At 44.1% G+C, this 15,000-nt stretch overlaps 1 protein-coding gene across 1 annotated transcript in view; it reads left to right on the plus strand.

Annotated features, from left to right (window-relative positions):
- Window positions 1-15,000, plus strand: part of LOC125027989 — a 130,684-nt gene that overhangs the window by 223 nt on the left and 115,461 nt on the right. Inside the window, exon 1 of the mRNA XM_047617218.1 lies at window positions 1-12. This exon is cut by the window's left edge and continues 223 nt beyond it. Within this exon, the coding sequence (XP_047473174.1) occupies window positions 1-12 (12 nt within the window). The remainder of the gene's footprint in view (window positions 13-15,000) is intronic.

A 15,000-nucleotide genomic window follows, 5' to 3' on the forward strand; every position in this document is an offset into this window, starting at 1 on the left:
GGATTGTTCCGAGTATGTTGTGTGTGACACTGCCAAGGGACCCCGTCCTGCGTCGACCGAGGGGAGAGGGAGAGGGGACTACGTAGGTCTACTGGACTGATCTGGGGACGAGGATAAAGGAGAAAGAGAGAGATAAATTAGTCCAAAAAGCTAGTACAATCAAAATACCTTCAGTATCCTATAACAAGAAAAACGTACATTGATTTTTACAACCCAAAAAGACCATTGCATTTCCCACAAGGGAAAAACATTATTTAGACCCATAAACAGTATCATAAGCATTTAAAAAATAAAGATGATCTTAAAGACGCTAATTACCATAACCACACTGAACCCACTCTCTCCATCCCGTCCCCTGAGATAGGCCTAGGTACCCCGTCCCCCTCTCCCCCCGAAACTAATCTGCACTTTGCATGCTGTGGCCGTCGTACTAACCCAGTGACTGTGTGTTACACCTGTGAGATAAGTACCATAGATAAGTGCTATTTTCCCCTGTGGAGAAAGTAATAGTACATATTGATAACTATCAAATGCATGAACATTTTGAAAGAAACAGAGACAAGTGCTCTACTCCTTCTAAATATAACAAAAGGTGTATTTAAATAAGTTTGATGTAAGTGCTCCGGTCTTTCGAAATACTCTGGAAGTTCCTCGTCGGTGGCGACCCCAAACTACGGAGTTGAAATTGTGCATGTTTATTGTAGGGAAGGAAAATTAAGAAAAAAAAAATAATAATAATGATCGTTCACCAACCTCGTGAAAATGTAAAGTCAGTCTTATCATCTATAATAATTTGGAAAAAAATGGATGCATTTCTGTGGCTGTTTAGAAAGAAAATCTTCAGATAAAAGTTTTAAAAAACTTGAAAACTAGCAAGCGAAAGTAATTACATCAATAATTATTTATTTAATATTCAAAAATTAACAATATCTCATTCCAGCACTAATATCTATCAATAATGTTCAGAAAATCCGAAGACAAGCTCAAAAGAATGATAATAAGGAGTTATAACACTCAAATTACTGCACAGCCTGTTGTCACTCCACGTAAATGTAGGCCAACGACAGCGACCGCAACCACACGCTATAACACTTACAATAATACCCTATTTAAACGCCTCCCGCATTGCCTTAAAAACAAGAACAGAAGAGAAAAGAAGAATAGGAGGAAAGGGGAAAAAAGGCCTCTCGTTTACGACTCAATTGCAAAGGGAAGCCAATTAAGATAATGGGCCAAAGAGAGCGTTGGTGATGTGTCAAAGTGCGGCTTGCGTTGTGCAGGCGAATTAGGCACCAAGGGGGGACGAGGAAGGAGGGAGAGGGGGGAGGAATAGGAAAAGAAGAGAAGGAGGATTAAGAGTTAAAATTTCAGTGGAGAGGAAGGAAGGGGTGAGAAGGCAAATAGGAGGGGAAGTATAGAGGAAGGGGTGGGAGGGGGGAGGAGAGCGGATGTTTGTGCAACTATCGTGCACATACGGAGGAAGGGAGGTCGGGTGCCTCTTGTCTGGGTGTGGCTGTGCCATCTGTCTCTCCTCGGCTGCGGTTGTATAGGCGTCAGACTAGTTATTTCACTAATAAGAAAGGGGAAAGGGAAAGAAACAGAGATAATTAAATCAGGGAGAGTGAAACACTGACCTACAAAGCCACTGTAAACCAACTGAAAATACAACAGAATAATCACGTACACCAAACGAAAAGGAAATTAGAATTAAAACATTCAGAGCGAGGCATTAAACCAAATAACAATATATATAAGTAAAAACAAAGACGAAAAGCAACAATAAGTAAACACCAAAGAACAAGGAAAAGATCAGTACAAAAAAAGGGCCATTCATGAGCGGCCATTCTGGAGGAGAGCGAGAGAACCTGTGCCCGAAGACCTATAATTCCGGCGGGAGTGAAAGGAAGTCTGATCAGGCAGGTCGTTTCAGCACCCAGAAGAAATTAGCTTCCTGTGAGACGAGGAATTTCCAAATACTTTTTTTTTTTTCGGGAGGAGGGCGTAGCGAAGGGAGCTTCTGGTCATTATTAACCTTGTCCGTAAGCCTATCTATATTTGATATCTTTAATGGGCCATTTCTTAAATATACGATAAAAAAAATCTGTTATATAATCATGGGATGAATCTTAGAATTACCATGACGAGAATGGACACAGATTCACATAAAAGGCAATTGTCACAAACCATTCTGGGGTTCGTCATCCGATCACTTTTACCCACGGCTGTGTGCGTGGCATGTATAAATGTGAGAGAGTGAGTGTGCGCGACTGCATGAAAGACAGGGTATCCATTTGAATGTGTTTATGTATTTGTGTCTGTATGCATGTGTATGTGTATGTATACATGTGTTTTTATTCGTTTATCCCAGTACATGTAAGGATCTGCACGTATGCATGTGTATGTATTGGAGGCTTTTAGAAAGGTCCGTTCCCTCAGCACCTCGACAGCATCAGGCCGGCGCTCTCAAGCAAACTCACTTGCCCAGACTGTTAGGTAACGGGGCACCGGGCCTTGTTCCAATGGCTTTTTCTTGGCCAGGCCACTTGCTAGCCAACGGAGTACTTCTTAGTCTATTTTAATCTAGAAGAAAGAGGGGGAGAGAGAGAAAAATAAAAACCTAATTGCTCTCGTTAAAAGATATCTTTTTACTTCAAAGAATCTTAAAGAAGTGATGATTATTAGACCGCCATTTAATGTTTAATCCCTTCTTTACCTTTAGGAATCTGAAAGCTAAAGAATAATAAAAAAAGATATCCGCTGCCGACATTCATTACCTGTTATATTTTATGATTGTTTTTTTGCTTTCTCGTACAAGTTGTTCTTGAGATATTTAAATATAAAGTGCGGGGAGATATCTTTTTTTTTTCTTTTTTCTTATTCTTCTTAAGTACCAAGTCGAAGTCGAAGCCAGTTAACGGAGGAGTCAGACGAGAGAGAAAGGTGTTGCCATCGGGTGATCAGTAACGCGTGTATGTTACTCGGTTACTGGGTATTGTGCAGGTAATAGCTCATGATTACTAGGTAGTGTGGATGTTAGAACTCAGGATACAGATGCATAACTTTTTGCTTTCAGTTTTTTTAATAGGGCGTAGTCATTTGATTTTTTAAAGAGTCTGGTAGTGGCTTATTTTTTTTTTCTTTTTCTTTTTTTACGATCAGCGAATTCGAACAAGTCTAGCGAAAACTGGTTTGATTTTGCAACTGTCAGGCTTATAATGTCTTCTCTTATATATTCAAGTGTTTCATGTCGCCTCATTCCCCTTCCCTCCCCCCCTCCCCTCTACCCTCAAGCTTTTCAGCACAGCAATGATTATTCGAAACACAATAAGTGCAGCATCATATATCTTTCGTTTCCTTCTCTCTCTCCTTTTTTCACCGAAGAAAAGGAAAAGGAAAAGGAGGCAGGAAAAGAAATGTCAAAGGTTGTGTGTTGCAGGTTATCTAATGTTGACGTAATTCAAATGACGCTAAACTAGAACATTCACTTATCATTCCCAGAATTTCCTCACCCCTCTTTCTCATTCCTCTCTACCCCACCCCACCCCTTCCCTCCCCCTTCCCTTCAACTAAGAGGTGTTGTTATAAGTCCAAAGTTGAAAGATAGACGTTTTCTTCACCTAAGCGCCTAACCTATCACGCGCGATTTAGTGATCCCGAGGAACAAACTGAAAAGCTTGACTTCGCTTGAACTGGCTCGGGATTTCGTCGAATTACGCTTGACTTCAAGACAAAATGATGATGATTACGTATGGTAATACCAGTTAAAAATAATGCTCAATCAAAAAAAAAGAGAACGCAGGAGACCAGGTGTTGCCTTCCGTTGCATGACTTCGGCCATTAGCGACGGCCATGATCATTAGCAACAACATACCAGAGATGAACCATCCATATCTCCGAGACCCGACCTGAGCAAGCCAGCGTCCGACCTGAAACCCATCACAAAAAGCAGGTCTTTGGGACAAGATGGCGGACACGGGAGAAGGGGGGGGGGGGGAGGGGGAGGTTAGCTGGAGCGAGTGAGGAGTGGAAAGTGAAAGGGTTTTGGGCATTCGCCGTTCACCTTTGGGGGCACTTTTTGTTTGGGGTTTGTTATAAATGCTGTTGGCGATAACATCTCTCTCTCTTTTTTTCATATACGTAGGTTGCTGGTATGTAACGGGCATGTGTTAACGGATGGGGTTTTAAGCGGGATTTTTTTTCGACTTAAACGAGCTGTTTGAGGATTAACCTAGTTTTCTTGGCGAGAAACGGGATAAGAAGCTTGTTGGCCTTAACCAGCTAGTGAGAATCCTTCCTATTTCCTGCCCTCTTTCCTTCGATCTATCTCCCTGTCTATCCATTTCTCATTTGATTTATGTCTCTCTCTCTCTCTCTCTCTCTCTCTCTCTCTCTCTCTCTCTCTCTCTCTCTCTCTCTCTCTCTCTCTCTCTCTCTCTCTCTCTCTCTCTCACATATCCCTTTCTATTTCTGTTTCTCCTTCTCATTCTCCATTCTCTCGGATTCTGTATCTTTGCCATTTCACAACCATCTTTCTTTTCTTTTCTGAATGGGGGGGGGGGGGCGGCCTCATTGTCAAATCCATCTCCTCCCTAAAAGACCTACGCCACTTTCTCTCTTTCATTCCGTCTGTAATGTATCCCAAATTCCTTACTTTTTTTTTTATACCCATCATTGTAAGCTGTCGTACCCAAGGTCGCTGTGGACATTAGAAAGCTGCCGTGTGCTGCCCCCTTTCTCTCTCCCCTCCCTACCCTCCCTTGCTCCCCCCCCCCATACACTCCTCCCCCCCCTCGTCGGATGTTCGGTAATAAAAGACTTGTGCCTCCACTCCCTACCCGACCTCCTCCCTCCCCCTCCCCCTCCCTCTCCACCGTCCCTTTCACACGCTCTCTCTCTCTCTCTCTCTTCGCTGCCCCAGACGCTGAAAGTAAAAGTGAAAGTGGGATAGGAGAAGAATCACCAGAGGCGCCCCTTCTCTCCCTTCGCTGCCGCCCCCCGTCCCTCCCTCTCTTCCCCTCCCCTCCCCTCCCCTCCCCCCACTCCCCCGCTGCCCACTCTCTCGTAACCCTTTCCTGTTGCATCCTATCTTCGGTCTTCCCTTCATAGCTTGTCCTTTCCCTTCTGCCACATGTTCTTCTACTTCGCTTTTGTCTTTTGTCTTCTGCTTCTTTTTTCTCCTCCTCTACCTTCCTACACTTCCACCCTCCTCCTTCTCCACCTTTCTCCACCCACCTCCTCCTCCACCTTCCTCCACCTTCCTCTACTTCCACCCTCATCCTCCTCCACCTTCCTCTACTTCCACCCTCATCCTCCTCCACCTTCCTCCACTTCCACCCTCCTCCTCCTCCACCTTCCTCCACTTCCAACCTCCTCCTCCCTCCTCCTCCTCCTCCCTCCTCCTCCCTCCTCCTCCCTCCTCCTCCCTCCTCCTCCATCCTCCTCCTCCTCCCTCCCCCCCTTCTCCCTCCTTGCTACCGCCGCTTCCTGCTGCGTCGTCGGAAAGCGAAAGGCTTACCTGCGGGAGAAGGGCTTGGAACTGGACACACTGGGGGGGGGGGGGTATTAGAAGGGCTAGGCATGAGAGAAAGGAGTAAGAAAGAGAGAGAGAGAGAGTTACATAAATAGGAGGAGGATGACGCGAGGCAGAGGGAGGGAGCCAGAGAACAGGTCGTAGGCTCGAGTTGAAGAAGGAGGGAGACGGAAAGATTGAAGTTTTTAAAAAAAATATATCATAATAGGAGACTTAACCGAGAAGTCGATAAATTGCGAAATTAGATAAATAGATAAATAAAAACACGGGGACAGAAGGAAGGGTTGAGAACAGACAAAGAGTGGACAGTAGTGGTGAGACGAGGATGAGAAGGTGAGACGGCTGACTTACCTGTTTATGGAAGGACTGGTCACCAGGGCGGGACCGGGCAGGACCTCGCCCACGCCCTGTCTCTGTCGGTCTCGGGAGAAGCAAGTGGGCGTGAGAAAGAGACAGAATAGGGAAATGATGAGATAGGTTGAGAGGCAGATAAAGGGGCGTAGGAAGAATGAAGGAGATGGACAGGAAGGGTGGAGAAAATGAGGTAGATAGGTAGAGAGACGGACCAAGGAACGTAGGAAGGAATGAGATATGGACAGGAAGGGTGGAAGGAGGAGACAGGAAAGGATGAGATAAAAGCGGAAATGGACAGGAAAGGAGGGAAACAGAGGCAGAGAGAGCCAAGGAGAAACAAACAGCTAAAAAGGACACGCCAGCAACTCCAACAGACCCAAGGCCATTCCCCAAAACCAGAGAAATAAAATATCAAACGAAAAAAAATCTCAGGACGTGGTCAGTCCAAAAGGACCTTCAAGAGACATTTTTTCTTTGACTCTATGGGGATTCCCAGGCCTCCTCTAGACACAGTCTGAGCCAAGGTTAACACAGGGAGGGATGCTGCAAACTGTGGCCTCGAAACGTGCGTTAACGATGAAATTTCAAAATAAAATCGTATTTGCTCTCTTTTTTTTGGGTGGGGAGGGAGGGAAAAAATAGATACATACGTTCGGTGTCCTTGTTATGAGTGGTCATGTCCGATCTTCTTTTGTCTTCTATGTTGGAGACGATTTTTCTTCACCTTGCAAGTAAATTGAAGGTCTTGCTGTTCTTGTTCTTTTATGGTGTGCCCTTGCGCTGTTGTGATGATTTTCTGTTATTGATCAGGGTCTTGTAGCGATGTTTTTGTTTTATTTATTACTATTTATTTAAAAATGGGGCGGGGTGGAATGTTCTTAATACGTGTGGTGTAACTGATGTGCTTCCTTTTCGTACATGGCATTAGAATCTTTCTAATAACACTTTAGAGTTGGTGTTGATTTTGACATTGGCATTTAGAACAAAAAAATAAATAAATAAACACCCATTCGAGACGTTTGTTTCACTTCTTTTTCTTCTTTCTTTTGTATTTTTTTCGCTCGTCACTGCGAAACGTTGCTTCACTCACGCTCGCCAACGCACGCCCAAAACAGCTAATTCGTACCCCCCCCCCCCCCTCCTGCCCCACCTCTCCGTACCGCTGGTAAATGAAGCAAACAGGATTTTCGTAAGAGGTTCAATATGGGTTATTTCTCTATCTTGATTCCGTTTGTCCTCTTCATTATCGTCTTCTTTCTTTATCGTCTTCCATTCCTTCTATTTTCTCTCTCTTTCTTCTTCCTCATCTTCGTCGATTACAAAAAAATACATCTTTTGATCTAAATACATCTTCGAAGCATTCCAAATAGCCCTGTATCTTTAGACTAAAAAAAGAAATAAACTAATTTCCTATATTCCTTCTTCACGGCTCTTGAGAAAACAATTCCGTCACACAGTCTTGCATTTTCTCAGTCCACTCACCACCTGTCAATCAAACAAACATCACGGCCTTGCTTCTCACCCTTTCTCAACCCTGATATAACGAATTTTCTTTAATTTCTTCTTCGGGTGTGTTTACGAACGCGTGTGAACTCTTCGTGGGTGGGGTGGGAGTGTCGGAAGGGGGAGGGGGGGGAGGGAGGGGGGGGCGTGAGTCAGCTGGGGCAACACGTGAAAGAAATAGAAAATCAGTTCAAGGTTGAAGTGTCTCTCGATTGGCGTCTTGAAAGGCTTCTTGAGGTGTGTTCCCTTGATCGGATTGAGGTTTGCATTCTTTGAAAAGAATATGTCGAGTGTGGAGATGGTTCTCTCTCTCTCTCTCTCTCTCTCTCTCTCTCTCTCTCTCTCTCTCTCTCTCTCTCTCTTTCTCTAGGTAGGGTAGTTTGATTAAAGGTACTATTGTGCGGGAAAAAAAAAAAAAAGAATAAATAAAAAATAGAAGCAAAAGACACACCTGTTGTTGTTGTCGATAAAATAACACATATGTCAGTTTAGTTATTTTTATTGAATATGTTTATGAGTTATAATATGTGTTTATTGGCTTCTTAGCCTTCTTACGCTCCCTTTGTTACCGTATAAAGATAGGCAATTAGTCTTTAGCTTTGGGTGTTCATGAGACCGGCAGGCGAAGCGTCGTGTTGGTGATTTCAATGCTATTTTAAGTAGTGATCCGAGTGTCTTTTCATTCCTTTTTTTCTTCTTTTCTTTAGCTGTTTCTTTCTTAGACGGAAGGACGTCTCGATAATGCACAGTGAGGTAGTGCCTTTATTTTACCCCGCCCCTTTTCGATCGCTACTTACGAAATCTTTGAAACAATTCCATCCAGTATTCACGTTTATTTTGTCGTTCGTGCTTTTCACACTTTACAGAACTTTTTGTTTTATTCATGCATGAAAATATCCATTTGCTCCCAATATTCAAAAGTTGCGTAAGTGCATCTCTGCTGAATATTTCCTTCGCTAATGCCTTCGTGTTATGCCTCTGTGGTGTGTGCGTGCGTGCTAAACGAGGATAATAAAGCCGGGGCAAACAGAGCGATGAAGCTGATGAGGCAAGGAGGGGGAAAAGGTGCAATGCAAAGTGACAAAATTCGTGTCGTGAAATCTTCTTGTTTCTTCAGCTTTTTATGTCTATTTCTTTCTTTTCTTCTACTTCGTTAATTGGGTCCCTATATACACGCCGTTTAATGAAAGACATGGTTACGACAGCTCACATTTTGAAAACGTGAATATGTATACACGTGTGTGTGTGTGTGTGTGTGTGTGTGTGTGTGTGTGTGTGTGTGTGTGTGTGTGTGTGTGTGTCAGTTTCAAAATCTCTCGCGCGTGCCGGCTCTCCGACAGGGCATTGGTCTTACGCAAACGTGTCTATCGCCGTGATTCGGTATGAGGGAGGGGGGTGGGTGCTCTCCTCGGCGTTGCCATGACAACCGACTGGGACTGTCACGACCATCTTTGTCTTTGACGAGCCGACGCCAGCGAGCTCTCTTCGTTTCGTGAGTCGTAATGATAACGATAGTGACGGTGGGGTTGAAGGGGAGGGGGGTGGGCGATGAGGCGATAACACCGTGATGGAGAGATAGAGATAGAGAGAGAGGGGGGGGGGGGTCGCCAGGAAAAAGGGTCTTTAATGGTGAGAACTGTTATTGGTTAGGGATCAAGATTCTTACGCTTGGATTCCTGTCGTGTAATCGAAGCCACACGCACATACAAAAACACACACACACACACACACACACACACACAGCCTGATGTTGCAAATCTACCCGTTTTCCTACGCCCACGCAAACATATGCCCAAACGGACACAAACATTTACACACAATTCTCGATGTTGCAAGCTTACCCGCTGATCATGCAAACAAAGGGTCATTTGGACGACCTCTTACTTAGAAGTCCACAAGCTCAAGCCAATTCTTAAACAAACGCGGACGGACACACTCTCACTCTCAACCACACCCTCACTCTCATTCACATACATTCAAACACACACTTTTTTTAACACACTCAGATTCACATTCAAATACAAACACTAAAACTCTCTCTCTCTCACACACACACACACTCACACACACACACACACACACACACACACACACACACACACACACACACACACACACACACACACACACACACGCACGTGCCACAAAGGAACAAAGAGACATCAGCCTTCAACCACAGACATTTTCATGAACATTTTGCTCATGATGAAAAAAAAAAAATCCATGACCAGTCTAACTAATCCTCAAGACGTTGGGAAGAAGGAAAAGGTTCTTGCGCTTCGAGAAGGTTCTTGGGAGTTTCTTTGAGCAGAAGGAAATTGATGAAAGGAAAGGGAGAGAGAGAATGAGGGGCGGTGCACACGGTCGGCTGGATGGGCTTTGTGAGGGAGAAAGAGAGAGAATTGGAGAGAGAGAAAGAATGGGAATGAAAATGAAAAAAGGGACGGAGAGAGAAAATGTGTGTTTTGGGTGTGTATGTTTTTTAGTGTTCCATACTGAGATACCTATTTAGTATATATGTACAGAAGTGTGGGTCAGCATCTAAAGTGGTATTTACTTGTTCTGTTTTTAAAATAATGAGAAAAGATACGCCAAACTGCCGAATCTTGTCTCGATAACGATTACCAGACACGAAACAAGTATGGGGTCGTGACCTTTGGACATGACGTCATTCCGTTCCCTCCCTTGCGCGTTCTCTTCCGATTTCCCTTCGTGTGCGTTCCCTCCAAGCCTCCCTTCTTCTCTTCTTTCCTCGTTTCGTTTCCCTCTTCCCCCTCCCTCATTCGCCCCTTTCCTCTCCTTACCTTGTTTGTCTCTCATTTCCTCTTCTATCCTTCCTTTGTCTCCCATTTCTTCCTCTTTTATGCTTCCCTCTTTTCCCTCCCCCTTCCCCCCCCTTCTCTCCTTCCCTCGTTTCCCTCCTCATCCGCCGCATTCCAGCGTGCCCCCCCCCTCCCCCCCACGCCCATCTGGAAGACCAAAACCCGTTCCCTGGAGTGAGGGTGAAGGGAAGGGAAGGGAAGGCCAGGGAGTCGTGACCAAGTCGTAATCCCCCCTTCCCTCCTCTCCCCCTTCACCCCTCTTTCGTTTACCCTCCTCCTCCTCCTCCTCCTCTTCTTGCTCACCCTTCCTCTCCTCTTCGTCTGCGACCACAAGCACTTGGTGGGCTGGCTGAGGTCATCATCACCTCTTACTCTCGCTTTCTGTGTCTTTCTCTCTGTCTCTCTCCCGTTTCTCTTTTTCCTTTCTCTCTATCGCGGTGTCGAACCTTTCCCTCCTCCCAATCCCTCTCTCCTCAAATCTCTTTATTTCTCCCATCCTTCTCTTCATTTTACGAGGCAGAGACCAGTGGAGAATAGAAAGAACAAGGAAAGAAACAAAAGAATTAATCGTAGCAGCTTCTAAAAGGGTTCCTGTTACCGTCTTGCACAAGATGTTCCGGCACACGTCAGTCGTGAGTCATTGGCGCTGTGGGCGTTTTCCCTTACGTGTAAACAGCCACTTGAACGGATCTTTGGCTAGCGCGCTTGCCGGTCATGTATGCCCCCCTTCCCCTTCCCCCTTCCCCCCCTATGATAGCGGCCAGCGCCCTAGAGCCCGAGACCGGCGACGGCAACTTGCCATAAAAGCGTCATCGAGTGAGGCCCGAGGCTTCACGGCGACCACATTGCCTCGGAACACCATCGTTCGAAAACACGACGTAACGCCGCCTCGGGCCTGCCTTTCCTCCCTAGCTTGGAAAGTACATGATGGGCGGGCGTGATCGATGGTTTCTTTTTTCTTTTTCTTTTTTATCCGGGTCGATAATTATAATTAGGGGCAGGAAGAGAGATTTTTTTCCAGGTTTGAATCATTTTCTTCGAAGTTGCGTTGGCTGTCGCGCTGTTAACTTTTCCCGCGCTTTTTGAAGGGAGGTTTGTTTACAATGGGGTCAAACAGTGGAGACCATGATGACTTTCCCGCGTTCTTCTTTCATATTGATCTCTAGAAAAGAACATAATGGGCGGAAGAATTTGTCCAGGGCAACGTGAGCACGCATATGGACGGAAAAAAATAGACATCGATCCTATCTCTGTGACAGAGAAATTTACCTCACTCTTACACAAACCGGAACTACGAACACAAAATTACTCAGGAGTAGAAGGTATTTTGCTTGTTCGAACGTGACTCTTGATGCCAGTCGTTCTATTGCCGTCTCGGATCTTCTTGAGAAAGCGCTTGGACAGTTTAGATCATTATTAGGGAGAAAAAAATAGGCCAAGTTATTTAGACTCAGATATGTCACCACTCGTTCGGTTATCAGTCTATTATAACGATAACGACAGTTTCATATATATGAAAGAATGAAAGGAAAGAAATATTATAAGAAGCAATAAAGTTATAAACAGTAGAGACATAGCTATTACAGAGATACACGAGGAGAGGAAATAAGAGACAGGAAAGGAGATTGCAAGACGAAAAGTAATTACGAAAGTGCAAAGACGTTGGGAATCTGTCTTCCAATCTGACATCTCGAGGCTAAGAAGAGAGAGAGAGAGAGAGATCGCAAGAAGTCTCATGTTGACCAAAATGATCTGAATACATAATGACCAGAGAAACGCAAGCAGTCAACAAGCAGAGTCGGTGAAACTCATGCAGTCATTAGTGTTTGGAGAGATACAGGGAGATTTGCATAAAAACATCGTCAGGGAAGAGAAAGAAGAGAGAGAAAGATATTGAAACGAGGGAAACAGTTTGCAGAAACTTAGTAGTTTTTCATGCGAAAAGGAATCCACGAAAGCTTGAAAGAGAGAAGGGGAAAAGATAAAGACAGAGATAGATAAAGAGAGAGTTAAAAGAAAAGAGAGAACGACAAAAAGATTCTTTCTCATCCGGCGCCTAAAGTGCCACTAAAGGTTGTTCTTGCATCACCTTTAATTGAAATCTCAAGACCTAAAACCTTCTCATACTTTCGTGGGACGTTAACACACTTCCTCGATATGAAACAGTTTCGAAGGACGTGAAAAGTATTTATTCCGATATACCTTTTTCTTTTTCTTTTCGATATACGTTTCTTTTTCTTAAATACATTATATCTAATGTCCAAAATAAGTCCACCAGGCCTTGAGGTGCGTTAGATGATAGAAACGCCCTTACCGTAGGGAGTTATTAACGGTAGAAGGTAACAAGGGTAACAGACAACATTGCTTATTATTGATTGTGAGCGCAAAATATTCGGAAATGTTTAATTTGTATTTCCATGCATTGAAATACGCGATTTGAATACCATTTTAGAAACCTATGCAAATAATGTCTCTTAAAAAGTGACCCTTGCCCCCTTTCACCCCCCCCCCCCCCTCGCCTCTCCCTCCCTCCTTAACACCTTTTTGCTTCTCTCTCCTTTTTCTTCTTTTTTCTTCTTTCTTTTTTCTTTCTGCATTGAACCGTTGCCAAGAAGGAGCGGCTGAGTCAAAGTTGCAACACCAATCTACACCTTTTTCTCTTTTCTTATTCCCCTTTATTATTATTACTTGTGTGTTCGTTGGTTTCGTTATCTTGCTTTCACAATGTTTATTATCTTCTCTTAACTAGGTTTTCTTATGTTTGCTTTCCTCACCTTCGTTATTATCCCTTTCTCTTATTCCTTTTCCATAATAAATGATAAGACGAAACGATAATAAAAAACGCTAAATAATAAATAGATACCAATAACTAAGAATAGCGATACCATAGAAAATAATACATATTGGTGAAGGGAAAATGATAAGGATAGAACATGAAACAGATGGCATAAGCAGTAAGAATAACGATACTATTTATTGCTTAAAGGGAAACGATAAAGATAATAATTAAGAAAATAATAACAATAGAGTAAGTAAGCAACATCGTAAACCCACTGAACTAGAAACGCTTTTGTCGCGCCAGACCGGAAGCGGTTGGCGTGTGATTCCGTTCGTTTGGTTGTTTGCTTAAATGTCTTTTTCGGTCTGGTGTGTTGTGTGTTTGGATGTATGTAAGTTGACTTAATCGTATGTGTAATCTTTTTGCGTGTTTCTCTCTCTCTCTCTCTCTCTCTCTCTCTCTCTCTCTCTCTCTCTCTCTCTCTCTCTCTCTCTCTCTCTCTCTCTCTCTCTCTCTCTCTCTCTCTCTCTTGTATAGGTACTTGCACAGTGTGTCTGTCGACCTTTCTCTATTTGTGTACCTAGATTTTTATATAACGGTTCTTCATTCTTCATAACGGAATTTAACGGATTCTTTTAACGGTCATTTTGGTTTCGGATTTTGAAAGAGCTGCACCGGGCCACCACAAGACATCGGGGATTTTTGTGCCATAGTTACTCAAGGAACTTCATACATTCTCTTCCTCGGACGCCACCTGTTGTTTGTTTATTTCATTGTTTCCTCTTGATTCGTTCCCACAGCTTACTTTAGGGGTGTTTAGTGAGAGGTGTGTACTGTTGCGTGTGTTTGTTTGTGTCTGAGTTAATGAATGTCTGTGAGAGAGAGAGAGAGAGAGAGAGAGAGAGAGAGAGAGACTTTAAGTGTAAATTATGTTTGTATATTCTCAGTGTTTGTTGCATGGGCGTATGTGTGTCTTGTGTGTATGTAAGTGTTTCATATATGTTAGTTCTATGCATGTGTAAGCTATTTTATGTGTGCACGTATATAATCTCATGTGCGTATATGTGACACAGCATAGAGATCCGTGTGTGTTAGTAAGCCCGGTAGTTGTGGACGGTTGCACATGTCCAAAGCAACCCTGAGGCTCATAATTGCAATACTACAATCACCGTCACGATTACCATTGCAAACTTAATCACGGGTGGCATAATATTGCTTGGCCTGGGGGCGTGGGGAGGGGGGGAGGTGTGGCAAACGTGGGTGGGGGGGGGGGGGGTTGCAGTCATTGACAGGTCGTGAGAACTTGATATCAAATCATTCAGTAGGAGATTGGTCATGGTCAGTAAGGGGGGTGGAGGTGGGGGTAGGGGGCAAGAAAGAAATTAGGGGATGGGAGGAGGGAGGGGGGGGGGGAGGGGAATAACATCCCGCCCCCTTCCTGCGCGTTGACAGAAATCCATCACCTTCAGTATGGTTCTTTGAGGGACGGCATTAATCTGTTTTTCCTTTCCTCTCTCTCTCTCTCTCTCTCTCTCTCTCTCTCTCTCTCTCTCTCGTTACTTCTTCCTTTCGCTTTTCCTGCTCTTCCTCCATCCCTCTCCCTTCTCTCTACTTCTTTCCCTCCTTCATTCTCCCTCTCCCTTCTCACCCTCCCCTCCCGCCACAAAAACCCTCGATAGGCCTAAATTCAGCGCATTTCTTACCTGCTATTTATAGGCTTATGCCCTCATCACCAAGCATAATATCAATTAGGAGAAAGTATATACCCATATGAGGTAGACAGAAGGTAGATAAAGGAAGTCGATTCCACTTTCTTACCTGCTTTCTCATCCTCCAATTTGGGTCATTTTAAAATTGCCCAGAAAAATGTTCATAGGGAGTGTGTGCTGGGTAGGCCTATGTGAGTTTCACTATTTTAATTGTGGGTATTTCGTATCCTAGTAAATCTCTCTCTCTCACTCTCTCTCTCTCTCTCTCACTCACTCTCTCACTCTCTCAGTCTCTCTCTCTCT

This window comes from Penaeus chinensis, chromosome 8, assembly GCF_019202785.1.
Source record: "Penaeus chinensis breed Huanghai No. 1 chromosome 8, ASM1920278v2, whole genome shotgun sequence".
Taxonomy (NCBI): Eukaryota; Metazoa; Arthropoda; class Malacostraca; order Decapoda; family Penaeidae; genus Penaeus; species Penaeus chinensis.